This window comes from Sinohyriopsis cumingii, chromosome 1, assembly GCF_028554795.1.
Source record: "Sinohyriopsis cumingii isolate HCF-2022 chromosome 1, ASM2855479v2, whole genome shotgun sequence".
NCBI classification, from domain to species: Eukaryota; Metazoa; Mollusca; class Bivalvia; order Unionida; family Unionidae; genus Sinohyriopsis; species Sinohyriopsis cumingii.
In genome coordinates this window covers 99,754,529-99,772,057 of record NC_142961.1, presented here as the reverse complement: position 1 = coordinate 99,772,057, position 17,529 = coordinate 99,754,529, and the positions used below count along the sequence as shown (strand labels likewise).

Genomic DNA, 17,529 nt, shown 5'->3' with positions numbered 1-17,529 from the left:
TCGTGTGGGTATTGATAAAATATTTGGGTAACAGGGGTGATGATAAAATTAAATTGAATTAAACAGATATCATTAATATAATGAACAACTGTGCGTGGCTGCGTCAAGGAACAACAGATAAATGCAACAAAAGGTGCCGTGGAGAATATTGCAAGAAACATAATTATCTTATAAAGAAAAACCCTCATGCTGGTCCACGAAGATGTGTTGGATGTAACAACGGCGTTAGAGGATTATATCAGATTTGTAAAAATTGCGGTGGAGATCAATACAGAAGTTTGATGAACTATTACAGAAAAAGAAAAAACATAAATCCCAAAATAGAAAAACCACCTTCAGAACTTGAATATTACTTGAAACATAGAACAAATTCCGAAGATTTAGATGAAGATGAAACAGATGAAGATTCCCATGATTCAGATGATGATTCCCAATATTGATAGCAGCAGAGAGGGGCGTCTACGGTTCTGTTTGGGACAAACAATAATCGTAGACGTGGTAATTGACCTCTATGAGTGGTCACTATTTTTTTTGGTAAAACACAAGGGTGACCATTCCCCTAAGTGGTCTGTTCACCCTCTCTGCTGCTCAAGTAATAGACAAAACTCAAATATCAACTTCGGTACGATTAGCAATTATAAGCGTTGAATCTCTCAGGCAATAGATTGATCTTTCTCAAAAGGATGAAACTCTGTTGACTGCTGTACCTAATTATTCAGAACCCATGCATTATATCTAGAAAAATATCGCATTTATTCAAAGAAGCAATGGGTTCAAAATGATGAAACAAGGAAGTAATATTTCAATTTATCGACACATTGTTTTTGTAATAACGATATTGTCTGGTTTCACACATAATAATAATTCCATTAAATAAGATATGTCACTATTTCGATTTAGTACTTCTTTTGTAATATATATCACGTAAAGGGCACCGTAGTTTTACAAACATATAGGTAAGAAAGATTTCGTATGCATAAGAAAAGAATCGCGTCAGTTACCCTTTGTCGCAGGGTTTCGGAACAGTGGCTATATCTGTTTGACAGCGTATTCCCGTATTTACCGCAGTGTAAAGCCGTAGATGTTTCAACAGTTGTAAACAGATGACGTTTACATGTGCTCATTTCTCACGGGTCGCTCTACACGAAATCGTAGCTTTCCTTTTGTTGATCGGTTTTACCATCTACTATATTGATGGAATCGGGGGATTAATATTGACTGATATATAGAGTAGCTCTTTACTCGAGACTGACAAAGAAACGAAATAAGAAACATAATTATGTAGTGATATTTGCAGAATGGTCAGCAAATATGGCAGGCAGACGAATAAGTATCATCCATTATGTCCTAAACTTCTTCAGCTGGAAATCTGTTGATTCAAAGACTTATTTTTTTATTTTATTTTATTTTATTTGCTTCTTTTATTACGGTGATATGACCTATCACGAATCAAGAGAAAAAACGTAACAAAATGTTGTTGTTGGGTTTAACGCCATTTTTTAGCACACGATAGGCTATGCATGGCGGACAGTATTAATGGTGGAGGAAGAACCCGGGAAAACCCCGGGAAGAACCACCGACCCACGAGAAGCTACTGGCAAGCTTTCTCACATACCCACATTGGCCGAATCCTAGACTCGAACTCACGCAGACAGAGGTGAGATGGCAGTGATCCCTAACGGAGAGCGCTTTAGACCTCTCTGCCAATCGCGGCCCCGTAACAAAATGTGATTTCATGCCTGGCTAAAATATATTTGAAACAGAATGGTCATTTGAACTTTATTTTAAAAGACAAGTTTAAAATGTATAAGGGATGAAGATTATACGGGATTTGATTGACGAGTCACATCTTTGCTTGTACTATCGTTAACGTATAACTGGAAATAATGTATGTATGTATTGTATGTATGATTTTGATTTTTAACGTAGCTTAAAACAATTTTTCAGTCATATCGCTACGATGTCTGCAGTGAGGTAGTTTATAGTGATGTCTAGCGCTAGGGCATAATGTCGAAGACATGTAGCATGATGTCTCACCCAGTTACATTATCCTGACACCAGGCAGACCAGTTAACACTAACCTCATAATGCTGAGTGCCTAGCGAAGCAGCTGTTAGTACCATATTTTTGGCAAGTCTTTATTATGATTCGGCCGGGGTTCGCACCCGCGAGCTCGATCATCAAATGTGGACACTCTAACCATTAGGCCACCACATCGGTCAGTGATTTTAAAGATATGATTCAGTAATAAGATGTGATGCATGATGACAGCGGCTGTAGTATACGGTCAAATACCGCAGTGATAGGCACGACGCGGTAATAGGGCGTCGTATTATCAATCGAATTCATCAGTACTTGTTAATTTCTGAGTTATGGGACGGGGTGGTAGCTTGACTCGATAATAGGACGTCCTTGTCTCAATCGAATCAACTTTATCATTACCTTTGTTCCTGAGCTATGGGACTAGACATTACACATCCACGCTTAGGTGACAACAAGAATAACAAAATGACAAAATGTGTTCGCTTGGCTGTAAATTTCCTTCGCTGTTTGAAGTGTCTGGAAGAGGCTTTTGCCTAAATTTAGACATTATTTTAATTTGCAATTTAACTTGTTTAAGTTGAAGTTTTGTATTATGTACCCCGCAATATATTGCAAAACTTTACATTTATACCAAGACTGATTGTAATTTGTTGTATCAATAGTTTGCTCATTTATAAAGCTTACCTAGAATGAACAATTCCAGCATAAAGTTTCTTAATCACAGTGTATGTAGTTTTATGGAATTATTGTCAAACGTTGTGATTTAACTTGAAACAGGCCCATAACTCTTGAGATGAGTATAATAGCGTCTCAATCGGATGATTATGTGCACATGAAATACTGTGTAATATCCAACTGGAATTTCAAAACCCTTATATATGCCGTTGATAATACCTACGAATTTATATTTATGGTTCTCGCATCTTAATTACGGATATAAATGTTGACGCTTTTTTAAGAGGACGTGTAAAAATTTATACAATGTAGCGTTACTGGAGAACGATCCACTGAGAAAGTGTATTTTGCAATAATCAGGGGGCATCTCAAAATTCTCTCTCTCTCTCTCTCCAAAGAAACTTGCAGACACTGTTCATTTTACTTGTCAAAGAGGTACGGAAAAATGTGAAGAAAATGAAGAAAAAGAATATAATTGTTGGTAATAAAGTACCCGTTATCAAATACGAACGTTGTTTTGTGAAGAAAAAATAACTTCCTGAAAATTTGTCGCGATTTTTAAATTTAATTTTTTTTTACTGATAGTTGATTTACTTTTCTGGCGGCGATCTCTCACATGGACAATTAGGTGATGTCGCATGTCCGGACTAAATGATCACATTGCTACACATTTGACATGTAACGGACATTTGCTTATCACTGCTGAGTTTCAAATCATTTATTAGAATAACTGTGTTTGGTAAATTCTTGGCAAAGTATTTTTGTTATTTTTTGTTTAATCGACATCGCTAATTTCATCAGCGTTAGTAATTTTCAGTTTCTTTTCTGAAAAGCGAGTGGATCGTGTCGATGCAATACGCTTTGATACAATCTTTTTTTCAAGAGAAAGTCTCTTTTCAGGATAAAAGTGCAGTTTTCGTGTGGAATTACCTTATTTCACGAAAAAGAGCCCGTAAACATGGATTAAAAATGTTAATCTGCTTGAAAATGGGGAATTTTTTCATACAATGTAATTTCTGCACGTAAAAGTATTAATCTTCCTTAAGACCTGTGATTTTTTTTTCGTGAATATGGCGAACTCATCATAACAAGTTATTCATGAAAATCTTTTATTTTTTATATATACGGCCAGGATGCACACGTTTAAAGTGAATAAAGGGAGATTACTTTCCTCCCAAGATAATCATTTTCTTTGCGAAATGTTGTCTTCGTGAAGACTCGCTACGGCAATAACATATACGTCGTTTGCTTCACTGATTCTTTACTTTTCACTGACATGATAAAATGGTGCAAGACTTTCCTTTATAGAGAAATAAAACTCGACACATATCGATAATAATATATCTAGAGCTATGATCTTCAAACTTGGGAAATAGTTTTCATGGAAACGGATTTAAATTAACATAAGACCCACTACATAAAAAGTGATAACCCCAGAGACATTCAAGGTGTCATGGTTTAAATGTCTTTGCAAATTATTACTTCGATCGTTTCAAATGTTTATCAGGAGTTTGCACATAACAACAATGATAAAATTTGGTAAAGCTGACGATGCATTCATGATTTATATTCCCAGAGAGTTTGTGTTATACAGTTGAAGACGCGCGCTCCTTCAAAACTCGAAACAAATTCTGTCAGAATAAATCGCTACCGCTGTTTTGACCCCTGTGTCATGTAAACTTTAGTACATCGGGCTTCGCGGATTTGTAAATAAGTACGTTTCTCCATGTTGCATGTTTCCGCCAGCGTTCTTGTCAGTGCAGACGTCATAATCCAAGGCAGGCATCCCAATGTGAGAAAATGCAGCAGACAAATAAATGAAGACATTTACACGGATTTTCATTGAAATACTCAGGGTAGTACATACATATAGGGTAACGACTAAATGTCGGGTATGACAGGGAAATGTTAGATGAACGATTTATTATTATTATTATTATTATTGCTTTTTAAATTTAGTTCACCTGACCTTCCTCCCCGTTTGCATGACCAACACTAATAATATGGTTAAACAACTTTTCAAAGAATGAGAGAAATTGCATTCATCAGGATAAATGCTTTATATTTTCGAGAATTTTTTCCCGGCCTTTATTGGAATTTTGAAATAAAATTTAAATTTTTAAGTGATACTGTTATAGTTGTAAATTAGCGAAGTGTTTTTCTAATTTTGTTATGGTTTTGTTAAGAAATGGAAGTAAAGTATATTGTGTTTGATTTAGTGTGCGATCCTGCTTTATTTATAGTTGTACTCGTTAAAATCGACAGCCATTATTCTGTTTGCAAAGCCGGTAGTCTATCCTCAATTTACTAGTTTCGACACAAATCCCGGTTTTTTTTGGTATAAAAAATACAATATTTTCCCCCTCATTTTTGTGCAGTTCCGTTTTGTGTACAGTTGTTACGTGGTATTGGGATGGAGACATTTACTCTATAGCTTTCAAGAAATGACCCAGAGACTGAGTTACTTAATGTAAGGATGAACCCCATGTCTTAATTTGTCTTGTCCATTTTGGAGGAGTATACGAGCAATACACACGCACGATTGCACGTACGTAACATGATTAAAAATGAGGGACAATAGCAGTTTCCACATAGAGCCTGTTAACGCACTATTGTTGGTATCTTCAGTTTATTACAATACTGTACAGAACTATAATAGTGTGATTACTGGATCTATGTGATGTCTGCTGTAAATCTCTCTTGTAATAATAATAAAATGATGACGCCATTACGAAGGTTGTAATGGTCAGTTATTTAGTATTTAAATTATACGTGTATAGTATTTTTGTGTAGATGTGTGTCTACGTTTATATTACGCATTATTTTAATGTTTACATCACGTAAATGTACAAGTTATTTTAGTATTTAATAAGAATATATCTATGTAAATTTAGCAATATACACGACGACAACCGCTACGACCATTGCAATTTTTTGACAGTTAAATTTAGAACAATAGAATAAGTATAATAAATTTAACAGTAATGAATTTTTAAAGTCATAAATATAATTATTTAAATTATTATTAATGTATTAATACTTACACACTGCAAATGTACAAGTTATTTTAGTATTTTATTAAGAATATATCTATGCAAATTTAGTAATATACACGACGACAACCGCTACGACCATTGCAAGTTTTTGACAGTTAAATTTAGAACAATATAATAAGTATAATAAATTTCACAGGAATTAATTTTTAAAGTCATAAATATAATTAATTAAATCATTATTAATGTATTAATACCTTCATACACTGCAAACGTACAAGTTATTTCATATTTTAATATAATTATATATGTTTAATATTTTTGTGTAGATGTGTATTAATGTTTATATCACTTTATTTCCGCAGCCGACGTGTCCCCCTGGTACATCTCTATTGTCGTCTGCCAAGACAAGATTGTCGTCCTAGACAGGGAGATCAGTACGTGGAAAGTCAAGATCTATCGACTCCAAGACGGAAAATTCCTGGCATCGTCAGGCAGACGGGAGTCAATACCACGTGACATGTGTCTGATGAACGCCATGACAATTTGTGTCCTTCATCACGACGGTCTGATAAATATGGTGTCCATTGATTCTTCAGACATGTCACCTGTTATTAAAACGACCAGGAGTTTACGTCTACAGGGAGTATTGGATGAATATTATGGTGTTGTCAGATTCCAGGATAATCTTGTTGTCACTGGTAGGAAACATGGCAGGTTGTACTGGTGTATCGTGTCACTTGATGACGGACATGTTGAGACGATTCACCAGATTTGTAAAGGGGTCGGATGGAGTTGTAGAGTGACAACAAAAGACAACATCATTTATGTCTCGTGTGATGCTGGTTATAAATCCCCTGATAATGGTGTCTATGGATTCGACATTTTGAATCCCAGCCAATGTAAATATACATACAAACATCAACGTCTACAATGTCCGACATCAATCGTTATAAATGAAGACGGGAATATTTTCGTATGTAACTTTGGATTCCTTGATAATGGAATCCCTAATGATGATGATTACTGTATTCATCAACTTACAGCTTCATGTCAACTTGTCGCCATTTTCAAACAGGGAATTCCATGGAATCTCCGTGCCATATTCTGGGACAATGGACGTCTGTATGCCACATGCTGGGGGAGTAGTGACATTACTGTATTCCAACCCGTGTATCAAGGTAATTCATATTTATTATATTTTGTTGACATAAAAAACTTTTAATGACGTCATAAATAAAATTACAAACTTTATTTATTGACAATTCTCAAAGGTTTCATTTTAAATTTAGAAAACAAAATGTAAACACGACAGTTTCTTCATGCAGAGTTGTCATGCTGACATGAAGTTAAGTATAAATAAATAGTATTTGTTGTTATAAAATTTATATTAAGTTCACTTTAATACTCTTAAGTGATATACATTTATTTATACTATTTATTTATAATATATTCATTTATATGTAAATAAAAATAACACAATTTTGATAGACAAAATTTATCAACTGCTGAAGGACGACGACATTGTGTACCGAGTTTATCCACCAGGTGTCGCTTTCATTTCTAGCGCGTGCCATTCAGATACAAAGATGGCCGTTGGATGTCTTCACCTGTAATGTACACCGTATTTCTTGACACGCTTTTAGAATTATTTAGCAAGAATATTCATATATTGTTTAACCTTGTCTACATGTCTAACAATGTCCACAAATGCTTCCTTATTTTAAAAATGAATTTATATTTATTTATATTTTCTATTTATCAAATTTTTGTAATTGGAAATTTATAGCACAACAACCGTCATTGAAAAAAAATGTTTTTAAAACCCAGCGGAAGATGTTGCCAACAATCAGACAGGTACTCACTGTCCTTTCCGGGTTTCCGTTTGCACGAAAATCTTCCAATATTACGAATGCTTAATTTTAATATTTCTTAACATCATTTGTAACAAGAATTGAGCAAAAAAGGAATAAAGTGTATTTGTATAAGCGTGTACTAAAACAATAAAATTGCCAAAGTTACGAAAATAAAAGAAATTATTTGTCTAAGATGGCGAACAATATCTCATTTGTCTGGTAAACCATGGACTCACCCACATACATATTAGGCCTTATTAGTAAGGAAAATCCTATTTAGTGCTATGGTGATGTCAGTGTGGTTATATATTTGAAATTAATGAATTAAATGAGCAAATTTTGTACATTTGTTTCTAAGACTATGACGTTTATTCTGCCCCCCCCCCCCCCCTCCTCGTTTTTAATCAGTTAAAAGTGTAGTTGGATATAGAGGAAAATCATTAATATTTTTTAAACTTTTTCATCTTGTTACATTTTTGTATAAAATAATCTGTTTCTGTGTGCATTGGAAATTGTGAAGTAATAATTGACACTGTACACTTGTCACATTACATAAGGATAATGTAAGCTTCTAATTTACCAAAAAATAATGCAATATTGGTTTATGAGGCAATTTAGCTTTATGATGCAAAACATATATTGTTTAATTTTCAAAAAGAACAAGAATAATTGTTTTGAAGCTAGATGACAGCATCCCCCCCCCCAGTGGACAATTATCATAATATTGCAGTGTGGTGGCACAAAAAAAAAGTGTTTGAAGATGTGGGGAATAACTTTATGTAGATAAAACAAACCTAAACGAAATACTGCAAAATCAAGTCTGATTCTCGTTAAGGTGATTTTTGTGAATTAATTGGGACTGAGCCCTGTAATCTCAAATCATGTTGAGGAAGACACTGGAGCAATTTGAAAACACACACACGCCGACACACACACACACACACTTTCATTAGGTTGAATATAGGCCATATTATTAATGAAAATCACACATATTTTGAATATGCACAGGCTAACAGTGCTAGAGCCAACTATGTCAGTCAGGTTCGAAATTTGAAATTGATGCATGAAATTAGCAATTTTTTTGCAGTTTTTGTATGATGTTTTTCTGGTTTTATTTGTGTTCGTTTTAATTAAATCTGTAGCCGGGCATATAGGGATAGATAGAGAAATCATAATTTTTAAAACTTTATCAACCTAGATACAAGTGTCATTTTTGTACTCTCCCTCTCCCACCATGTAAACGAGAGAACCATCATATAATTTTGCAGTGGGGTGGCGAAAACAGTTACGAAGGAAAAGGAAGAAAGAAAAGAATATCCACCCCACCCACTTGTATAGATTTTATTTACAGATTTATTAAGTTTGAAAACGTGAGAACTAATTTTATGAAAATAAAACAAACATAATTAAATGAAATATTGTAAAGTTAAGTCTGACTGCTATTAAGTTGATTTTTATTACATGTAATTGGGGTTGAGCCCAGTAGCCGCAAATCTTGTTGAGCAAGACATTCAAGCTGTTTCAAAACACCCCCACAGTCATTCTGAGATGTTCTCAGTACTTGGCAGGTTGAACAAGAAAGAACAGTCTTATCTGGAGTTTATCGAAATACTTTAAGACAGTAGAGCCCCTGATGTCTTATGAAAATTGAATTGTTCCCAGACATATTTTACTGTAATCTTCAGTTTGTACAGATTTTAATAAATACCTCATTCTTGTTGTATTGCTAATTAGTTGGGACAATTTTTTTTTACTGTAGGAAGTCATAAAACTTCAGAAGTCCTAGTGAGTGATGAAAGAAAACAACCTGTCACTGAGGAGACAGCCATACAGATAGGACAGGGAAATGTAGTGGTAAGTACCTCATACATTCATTTTATATAGTTTACCACACTGTACTGGTGGATCACTTCCAGTATGACTCGTATCACAATACAGAATTTCTGAAGTGTGATATGCATTGATGATACAACTTTAATACTATTCAAGCATTTTTACTTTTGAATCAGGGTCTATTCTACAGGAGAATGAAAAGTTAGGGGGAGATGTAATTTCCCTCAATATTTGAAAGTCAGGGAAACATTTAAAAATATCACAGGTTGTAAATAAAGATATAAAGGTGGAGCTGGAAAATAAGGAGCTTGCTTGTATTCAGGGCCATATAGAGAGCGATCACAGGACCTGGGGTGAGAAACATCTGGGCCTCTCATAGTTCTTGTTCAAACAAAATTTTTCTTTTATAAAATTAAAAAGTGTTGTTTGGACATAGTCCCCCTTAAGGGCCCCGGGGATATATCCCCAGTTGCCCCCCCCCCCCCTTGTCGGTCTTGCTTGTTTTTTATTTGGTCGATTTGTTGGCATGACTTTTATAGCATTCTGCTGGTCTATGGTCTATTTATAAACCAGATAATATGTGATGGCCCATTTTCCATCAGTTGATGCTACTCCTAAACTTCATAGAGAATTGCCATGCATGTTTACTGACACATTTATATATCATAATGCTCTGATGGCCTCGTGGCTAGAGCATCTGCCTCAGAAATGGGAGGTTGTGGGTTCGAACCCCGGCTGAGTCATTCCAAAGAATTACAAAAATGGTACTAACAGCTGCCTCCCTAGGCACTCAGCATTAAGAGGTTAGTGTTAGGACTGGTTGGCCTGGTTTGACTGGGTGGGTCATCATGCTACATGTCTGCGGCATGATGACCCAGTGCTAGGCATCACTATAAGCTGCCACACTGCAGACATCGAAGCGATATGACTGAAAAATTGTTACAGTGACATTAAAATCCTAGTCACCACACACACACACACACACATATATGCCAAGATATAGTTGATCTTAGTGATAGGAATCAGTCAGAACTTCATAATCAATAATCGGTTCCACTTAACCAGCTGGTAATTGATTATAATTGGTTACTAAAAGCAAATTTTAATTTTTGTTTGTTATACAGTTATATCTTTGATCAAGGGTTCTAGATGTTAATAAATGTACAGGAGTAATCTCTTTTAATGACATGTATACTTTAACCTGATAAGAATATTACATTTTTTTTCTATTGTGTTGTGTGTTGTTTTTGTTCTACAACTTTGTTAAATGAACGCAACCTTTTATGGCTGTCCATTTATGTGTAACTGAAATACTGTAGCAACCCCCCAAAATCCTTTCATTCGTATGAGATGTGTCTATAATTTAAAGTATAGAAGGATATGGGTTTCATGTTTGTCATTGTTTACAAATAATACAAGGGATTCTACATTTAAACTGAAACAAATCATCAAAATGTGTGTAAATTTAATAGCTCAACAATTTAACAGCTTGATCATGTAATCATGACTTTATGTTCCTAATTATGAAATTTTGCACCTATGGAAGGAATATCCTATGGTTATGTTTCCTATCTTAAATATTCTCAGCATGTTTTTTAATGTTTTCTAATTTCATGGTGTTTGTTTTTGTAATCATAGCATTATATGTTTTTTGTATCTTATAGGTATTGTCCAGTGTTGTAAAGCACTTAGAGCCTCTAAAGATTAGGCGCTATACAAAGTCCCCATTATGATTATGATTATTATTATTATATTTGTAGTTGTAAAGGGAATTAATAATTCAGATAAATTTTACTGGCTGGGAGTTTTACTAGCCTTTGTGCATTGCATACAACTTAAAAGTAGCCTCTCTTCACACACAATCGATTATGGAATGTCACGATTATCTTATTGGTTTTCTGAACCAACTGATGATTGATTATAATCGATAATCGGAACAACACTAGTTGATCTTAACAAAAATGTTGCCACTTGGATATCCAACGTTGCCACCACAATTGCCATCTTAAAATTCGGAATGGAAGATCATATCGGCATGGGATTTTCACTAAAACACTTGCAGTGTCAATTTGGTCAGAGATCAAAATGACATCCAATAAACATGTAGCCATTTTGGCAGCCACTGTCTAAATCTTTTTGATACTCCTTCTAAACAGAAAGTTAAATCAACTGGTCAGAGTTTTCCTCTGATCATTCCCACCACATCTTAATTGTTTTTTAAAACTATATGTTTGGGTATGGGTCAGAATGCATTGCCCATCAAAAAGTTGGAATTAACATAAACCACATTGGGGGTAGCTGGTTACTAATAAGTCTGGCAAAATTAAATGGCATGACATTCATCCTTATTAGTAAGAATCAATTGGAAGATAATTCATCTTCTCAAAAATTGCAAATCAAACATTTATTATGTCTTTAATTTATTGACAGAAAAAGATGAAACATGTGTTGACAAAATTTGACCTAGTGCTCTCTAGTTTTCATTGTTGGTCACTTGAATCTAGCAGCTTATACTTCCATGACAATCAGAGGTCTAATTTTCATGCGACACCAAGAGAAGCTTCCTTCCCAATGGTGTTGTACAAAATATCAGAAATATTCAGTAAAAGTCATGTTTGTGAAAAACAATAAGATGACCTGTAATTTTCAATATTTATTCCAAGAACAACCACAAACCTGCTGCTGTTATATCAAGGTAGAAAAGCTAGATTCAGCACACAGAGAGAACATTCCAACATGTAGTCAACGTAATACTAACTAGAAAAGATATCCAGCATGGCCATGTATTGTTGGTCCTGTTGAAAATGGTTTTAATTTATCATCCAGTCTTCTTGTTACTTGTTCTATGTGATAACTGACAGATACATTATGGTTTTATACCAGAAAACTCATTGTGATCTCTAGTTGGTCCTAAATAAAATGGTGCTGATATGACCCTGAATATGTTGGTCATCTTGAAAATTGTCATTCTCTAATAGAAAGCAAATCAAAATGAGGTTTTCCACAAAATACTTTGATATATTGTTGGTCCTAATGAAAATGGTGCTAATCTATCATCCATTATGGCCTCATTGCAGCTACTGTGAAATATTGTTCTTGCTGCTGATACTAAATAGAAAGTTATATTTATATAGGGTTTTCAAAAGAAGACTTGTGATGTGTAGTTGGTCCAAAATAAGACTTGTGTTCTTCTGTCATCCAGTATGGCCCAGATGAAGCTATTATGAAATATTGTTCTTGCTACTCATCCTAACATAAAGTTGTATCGATGTAGGGTTCTCAAGAAAAGACTTCTTGTCATCTGTAGTTAGTGCAACATGAAAACTAGGTCAATATGACATCCAATATGGCCACCATGGCTGACATTTGAAATCTGTTGCCATTGAAAGGTATGTCAACTTAAGTGTTTTAGAAGATTTTTTTAATGTTTTCTATGTCCCATATAAATGGACATTCAATATAAGCATGAGAATATTTTGGTAAAATTTGTTTGAAGTTTAAAGCTGTTGAGTAGCATCTGTTAGCAAACAATGTAATGTTATAATTTTATTTCATTTATATATTTTTTATTGATCATATAAATTGAAGTGCTCTATGCTGTATTTTACTTGGTTTTGGGAAATGAATGAAGCATATTCATGTTGAGACTTGAAGTGTGCTGCTGAGGCGCTAATGTTTGTTAAAATTACTAATAATACTGGGGCCCCGAGTGGCCGAGTGGTCTAAAGCGCTCTTCGTTACGGATCACTGCCATCTCACCTCTGTCTGCGGCGGTTCGAGTCTAAGATTCAGCCAATGTGGGCATGTGAGAAAGCTTGCCAGTAGCTTCTCGTGGGTCGGTGGTTCTTTCCGGGATTTTCCAGGTTCTTCCTCCACCATTAATACTGGCCGCCATGTATAGCCTATCGTGCTGAAAAATGGCGTTAAACCCCACAACAACAACAACTAATAATACTGTTGTTATTCAAAAATATCTTTTTTTAAGCTATAAATGGTTATTTTAAATTACTACATGATTATTAGTTCTCAAACATAATGACTTTAACAACTAAATTTGTCTTTTGAATTTTAAGAGCAATGCAGTCTTGGAAATATTGCAACAGGCAGACATTTGTTTTGCCAAAATTCTTAACAATTAGTATGTATTCTACAAAAGTTTTGATCATCTCTAATTTTGAAATTACAACAAAAATACTATGAATTATCAAGTTTTGAAAGCAATTGTCCATGAATTTGGTGGCCATAAAAGTAATTTAAAAAAAGTCTAGAGGTAGAAAAATCTGAGTCAAGTAGATGAATACTGTAACCTCATGGGTCTGGAAAATTAGTCAGGGATTTTAGCTTTCTTTTTCAGACCTTGAAGCCACAAGGGTTCGTTTGACTTTAGCAATAGAGATAAAAACAACAATAAAGAGAGATTAAAAATCCAAGACAGATTTATTCAAACATTTCTCATCTGTAAAACTGAACTACACTCCTTTTACCAGTTTACAGATTCAACTTTTACTTATAGAATTATACCAGTAGATACAACTGTAATGGATATATTTTGATTAGCTAAAACCAATCAAAGTCACTAAAAACAAAGCCTGATTGTTAAACATATATAAAGTGGGCAATAAGGTTTTGAATTTCGGAATCCAAATTTGGGTTCCGAAATTTGTGTATAGAAAATTCGTCTGCTTTTGGGAACTGGTAGTTTTAAAGTCTAAGTTCCAAATTGTTCTTCAAAATTTCATACATTAAATTTTCCTTCTCCAAAAATTACCTCTCTCATCTTTCTTGACTTAATATTTGTTCTAGATCTTAACTAGCCCTTTTCCTCTATCCGTCTGCTACCTTATCTTTCTACCCCTATCTGTCACGGACTTGGGACAACGACGCTGTTTATATACAAGTTTGGCACGTGTAAGCATTCTGGTAAACAAAGCATGGATTGGTGGGTATTGTAATCGATCGGCCAATACAAATCGACCATGCTGACGGAACATGACCGCACGACAGTAATACACACAACTCGGTGTTTTAATTCTTCGAATTTAATCTATTTATTAGACAATATAATCAGTCATGACAAACCTACCCAAATATATTATTCTCATCTTCGAATGTCGTGCAGGTAATTTAATTTTAAAATCTTGTTATTGTTGTACAAAATACGCGAACGGGTAACAAGCATTGTTATGTACGAGGGGACATCTCAAAATGGCTACGCTCGACTACAAGAACGTGTTGTGGCTAAAATCAGCTGATTCGAAGATAGATGAAGTAGCGGCATAGCAATACATACATGCTGTATGGGTATACATATAACTTTTGTGATATATTAACCTATGTTGGTTTATAGATATGGACTTTTCTTATTTAATAACCACATACATGAATTGACTTTATGATATATGACTTGAAATATATTCATTCCATTGCAATTTGACCATTATCACAAGGATTTTATATTGCATATCTGTTTGCGGACAAATTTCATTGGACTTGAAATTCATAACTCTTTGTTTGTTATTTCGTGAAGTTGTTTAAATGCTGTAATGAACATATGTATCATAAGACATTATAATCTTTACTCAGTCTAATTGCATGAAACAGAGTCTAATTGCTATAGAAATATAAATTTCATAAAAAGTGCTCAACAAATTGAAGACTGACATGGCATGGTTGGGACAAAAATTTTGGAAAGAAATGCTGCAAAATATTTTTGTCTATACTTTTCTAAAGAATGTGACTTGACTTTTGCCTGCCAGTATGATTCACTTGTTGATACATAAAAAATGTATTCTTTTCGCTTTATTGAAAAATAAGTGCATGTTTTATGTTGAATATATCATTGTATGTAGTTAGGGAATTATATAATGTATACTGTAGATTGGGTTTTGTTTACAACGGATTCATTTTTGAACCATGTATGCATCAAAACAAAAACCATGCTAATTATATGCAGTTTACAGCATGCTTGCTTTTTGCTTTCTTATGCACCCTTTGGCTTTTAATCACCCTCTGTTTCATGCTAACCTGCTTTGTAACATAGCTGCATGGTGAGTGGTATCTCTTCCATTTTCCATATAAGCCATTAGCCAGGAAACCTAGTACAGGACCTGGGGGTTCGGGTTAGAGGAAGACATGATTGGTTTGGTTTGTGGGTTTTAACACTATTTATCAGCAATGAAGGCGTATACAGCATATACCGGTACATGTTGGCCAGTATATTTGGTGGAGGAATAACCTGTGAAGCTACCAGCAAGCTTTTTCACATACCTAAATTGGCTGAGCCGAGACCAATTCATGCAGAGGTGAAATGTGCGAGTGAGCTGTAAAGGTGAGAGCATTACACCTGATTCAGCTACCCGTGGCTCCAGAAAAATGGTTAAATTATGCTATACAAAAAATGAAATCAAGAATGATAGCCACAGTTATCTTACTATCACTGTGCATCTTTTGTTTATCATCATGTTTATTATACAGATATCCATTAGACCAGTCTCTATGTCACACTTTTACACCAGGTATACATGCAGGTCACAGATATTCCCAAGAATAGAGGAAATAGTCATACATGTGTAGCAGACTTGAGTTAAATTACAATGTAACTGGTGTAATCGAGTAATTAATTACAATTACAGTGTACATGTATTTGCAACTGTAATTGAAAATCACCAATATTATGATGTCCCTCGGTAGCATGTGTACAAGTGACATCAGCATTGTGGATGTATGTGGTTATTTGTAATTGTAGTACAATCAGATGAATGCATTTGTGCATACATATCTTAAAATTAATTGAATAACCAAACTCTGATTTTAGGTTCCTCAGTTTTATTGCAAAAAGAATTGAATCAAACTCAACAATAATAGATGTAAATATGTAATTAAACAATATGTTTAAGAATTAAAAATAATTTAAACTTTCATATTATTTGATTCTACTGGCACAAGGTTGAATATCACAGTAAAACAGACAAAATAAAATTAAAATCTCAATTATACCAGTTGAAAAAATAAATAATGAAAATTTCAAATCACGAAACATTCAAATAGACAGGTAATCTTTGCTATATGAAAATTAAAGCTGTATGCTTATAATGAAGAACAACATAATTTTTACAGTAACTTAAAGAATATTCATTGAACAATAATCACCTCACATGGAACATAATTTCTTTGTGGAGAAATGTAAAAACAAAGCCTTCTACACTACTATAGGAATTTTGGAAAAATGAATCAAAAACTAGGGATGACCCAGAAGTGAACCCTGGTGAGGTCACTGCATGAGGTCACACACTGCATTAGACCAAGAAGTAACAGCAGGAAAACAATTGCCAACTGTAGGCTCGAAACAACAGTAAGAAAATATATAACTAATACAGGTATTTATAATATTAGAGTTGGTTGCATTCACTGTCAATGAATTTCATTGCTGATCACACTAAAACATGCATATCACATATCGATCCCCCACCCCACCCCGATGCAACACTGCTGTAAGCTAGCTAAATCCTCACATTACCCTATGCTTAATGTGAAGTGTCCTCACAAACATAAAAAAGTTACAATACAATATTTATGCCCTTGTTGAAAAATAAACCTTTTAAACAAATATAATTGATTCTGGTCTATACAATAATCATAACAACACAAACAGAAAACATTATGAGTATGCAAGAAATAAATCAGTATCTGTAAAATATCAACAATAAGAGAAAGTTATCCATGATATTGACTGTGTCCTGAGAACTCAAATCATGCATAAATATAACTAGCCATGTAAAAGTATGCTGATCACTTTATATAACAAATGTAATTCTTTACTGCTATATCCATAAACCACAGGAACAGACTGTCAATATGCTAATACAGCAGTTAAATGAAACAATCAGTATAAACCATCAACATATGAAATGAAATAATTACAAGTGTGACAACTGTAACCATATGAAAAGAAATTGAGCATGTAACTCCTAACAACTGAACCTGTGTGTACAATATGAACCCTATTTAATTTTCCATTGATCAATTAAATTTGAACTTCACATTGAATATCATCATCCAAAATGCATAGAGAATTTAAATATCATGTTTATGGAAAATAACTTGTGCACATTAATTAAAACATTTCAAAC

The 17,529-nt window shown here is 34.1% G+C and overlaps 1 protein-coding gene across 1 annotated transcript in view; it reads left to right on the top strand.

Annotated features, from left to right (window-relative positions):
* The first annotated feature begins 6,288 nt into the window (after positions 1 to 6,288).
* LOC149807436 (uncharacterized) overlaps positions 6,289 to 17,529 on the top strand; it is a 203,936-nt gene continuing 192,695 nt past the window's right edge. The window contains exons 1-2 of the mRNA XM_089955710.1: positions 6,289 to 6,892; positions 9,327 to 9,421. Of these exons, the coding sequence (XP_089811836.1) occupies positions 6,289 to 6,892; positions 9,327 to 9,421 (699 nt within the window). The remainder of the gene's footprint in view (positions 6,893 to 9,326; positions 9,422 to 17,529) is intronic.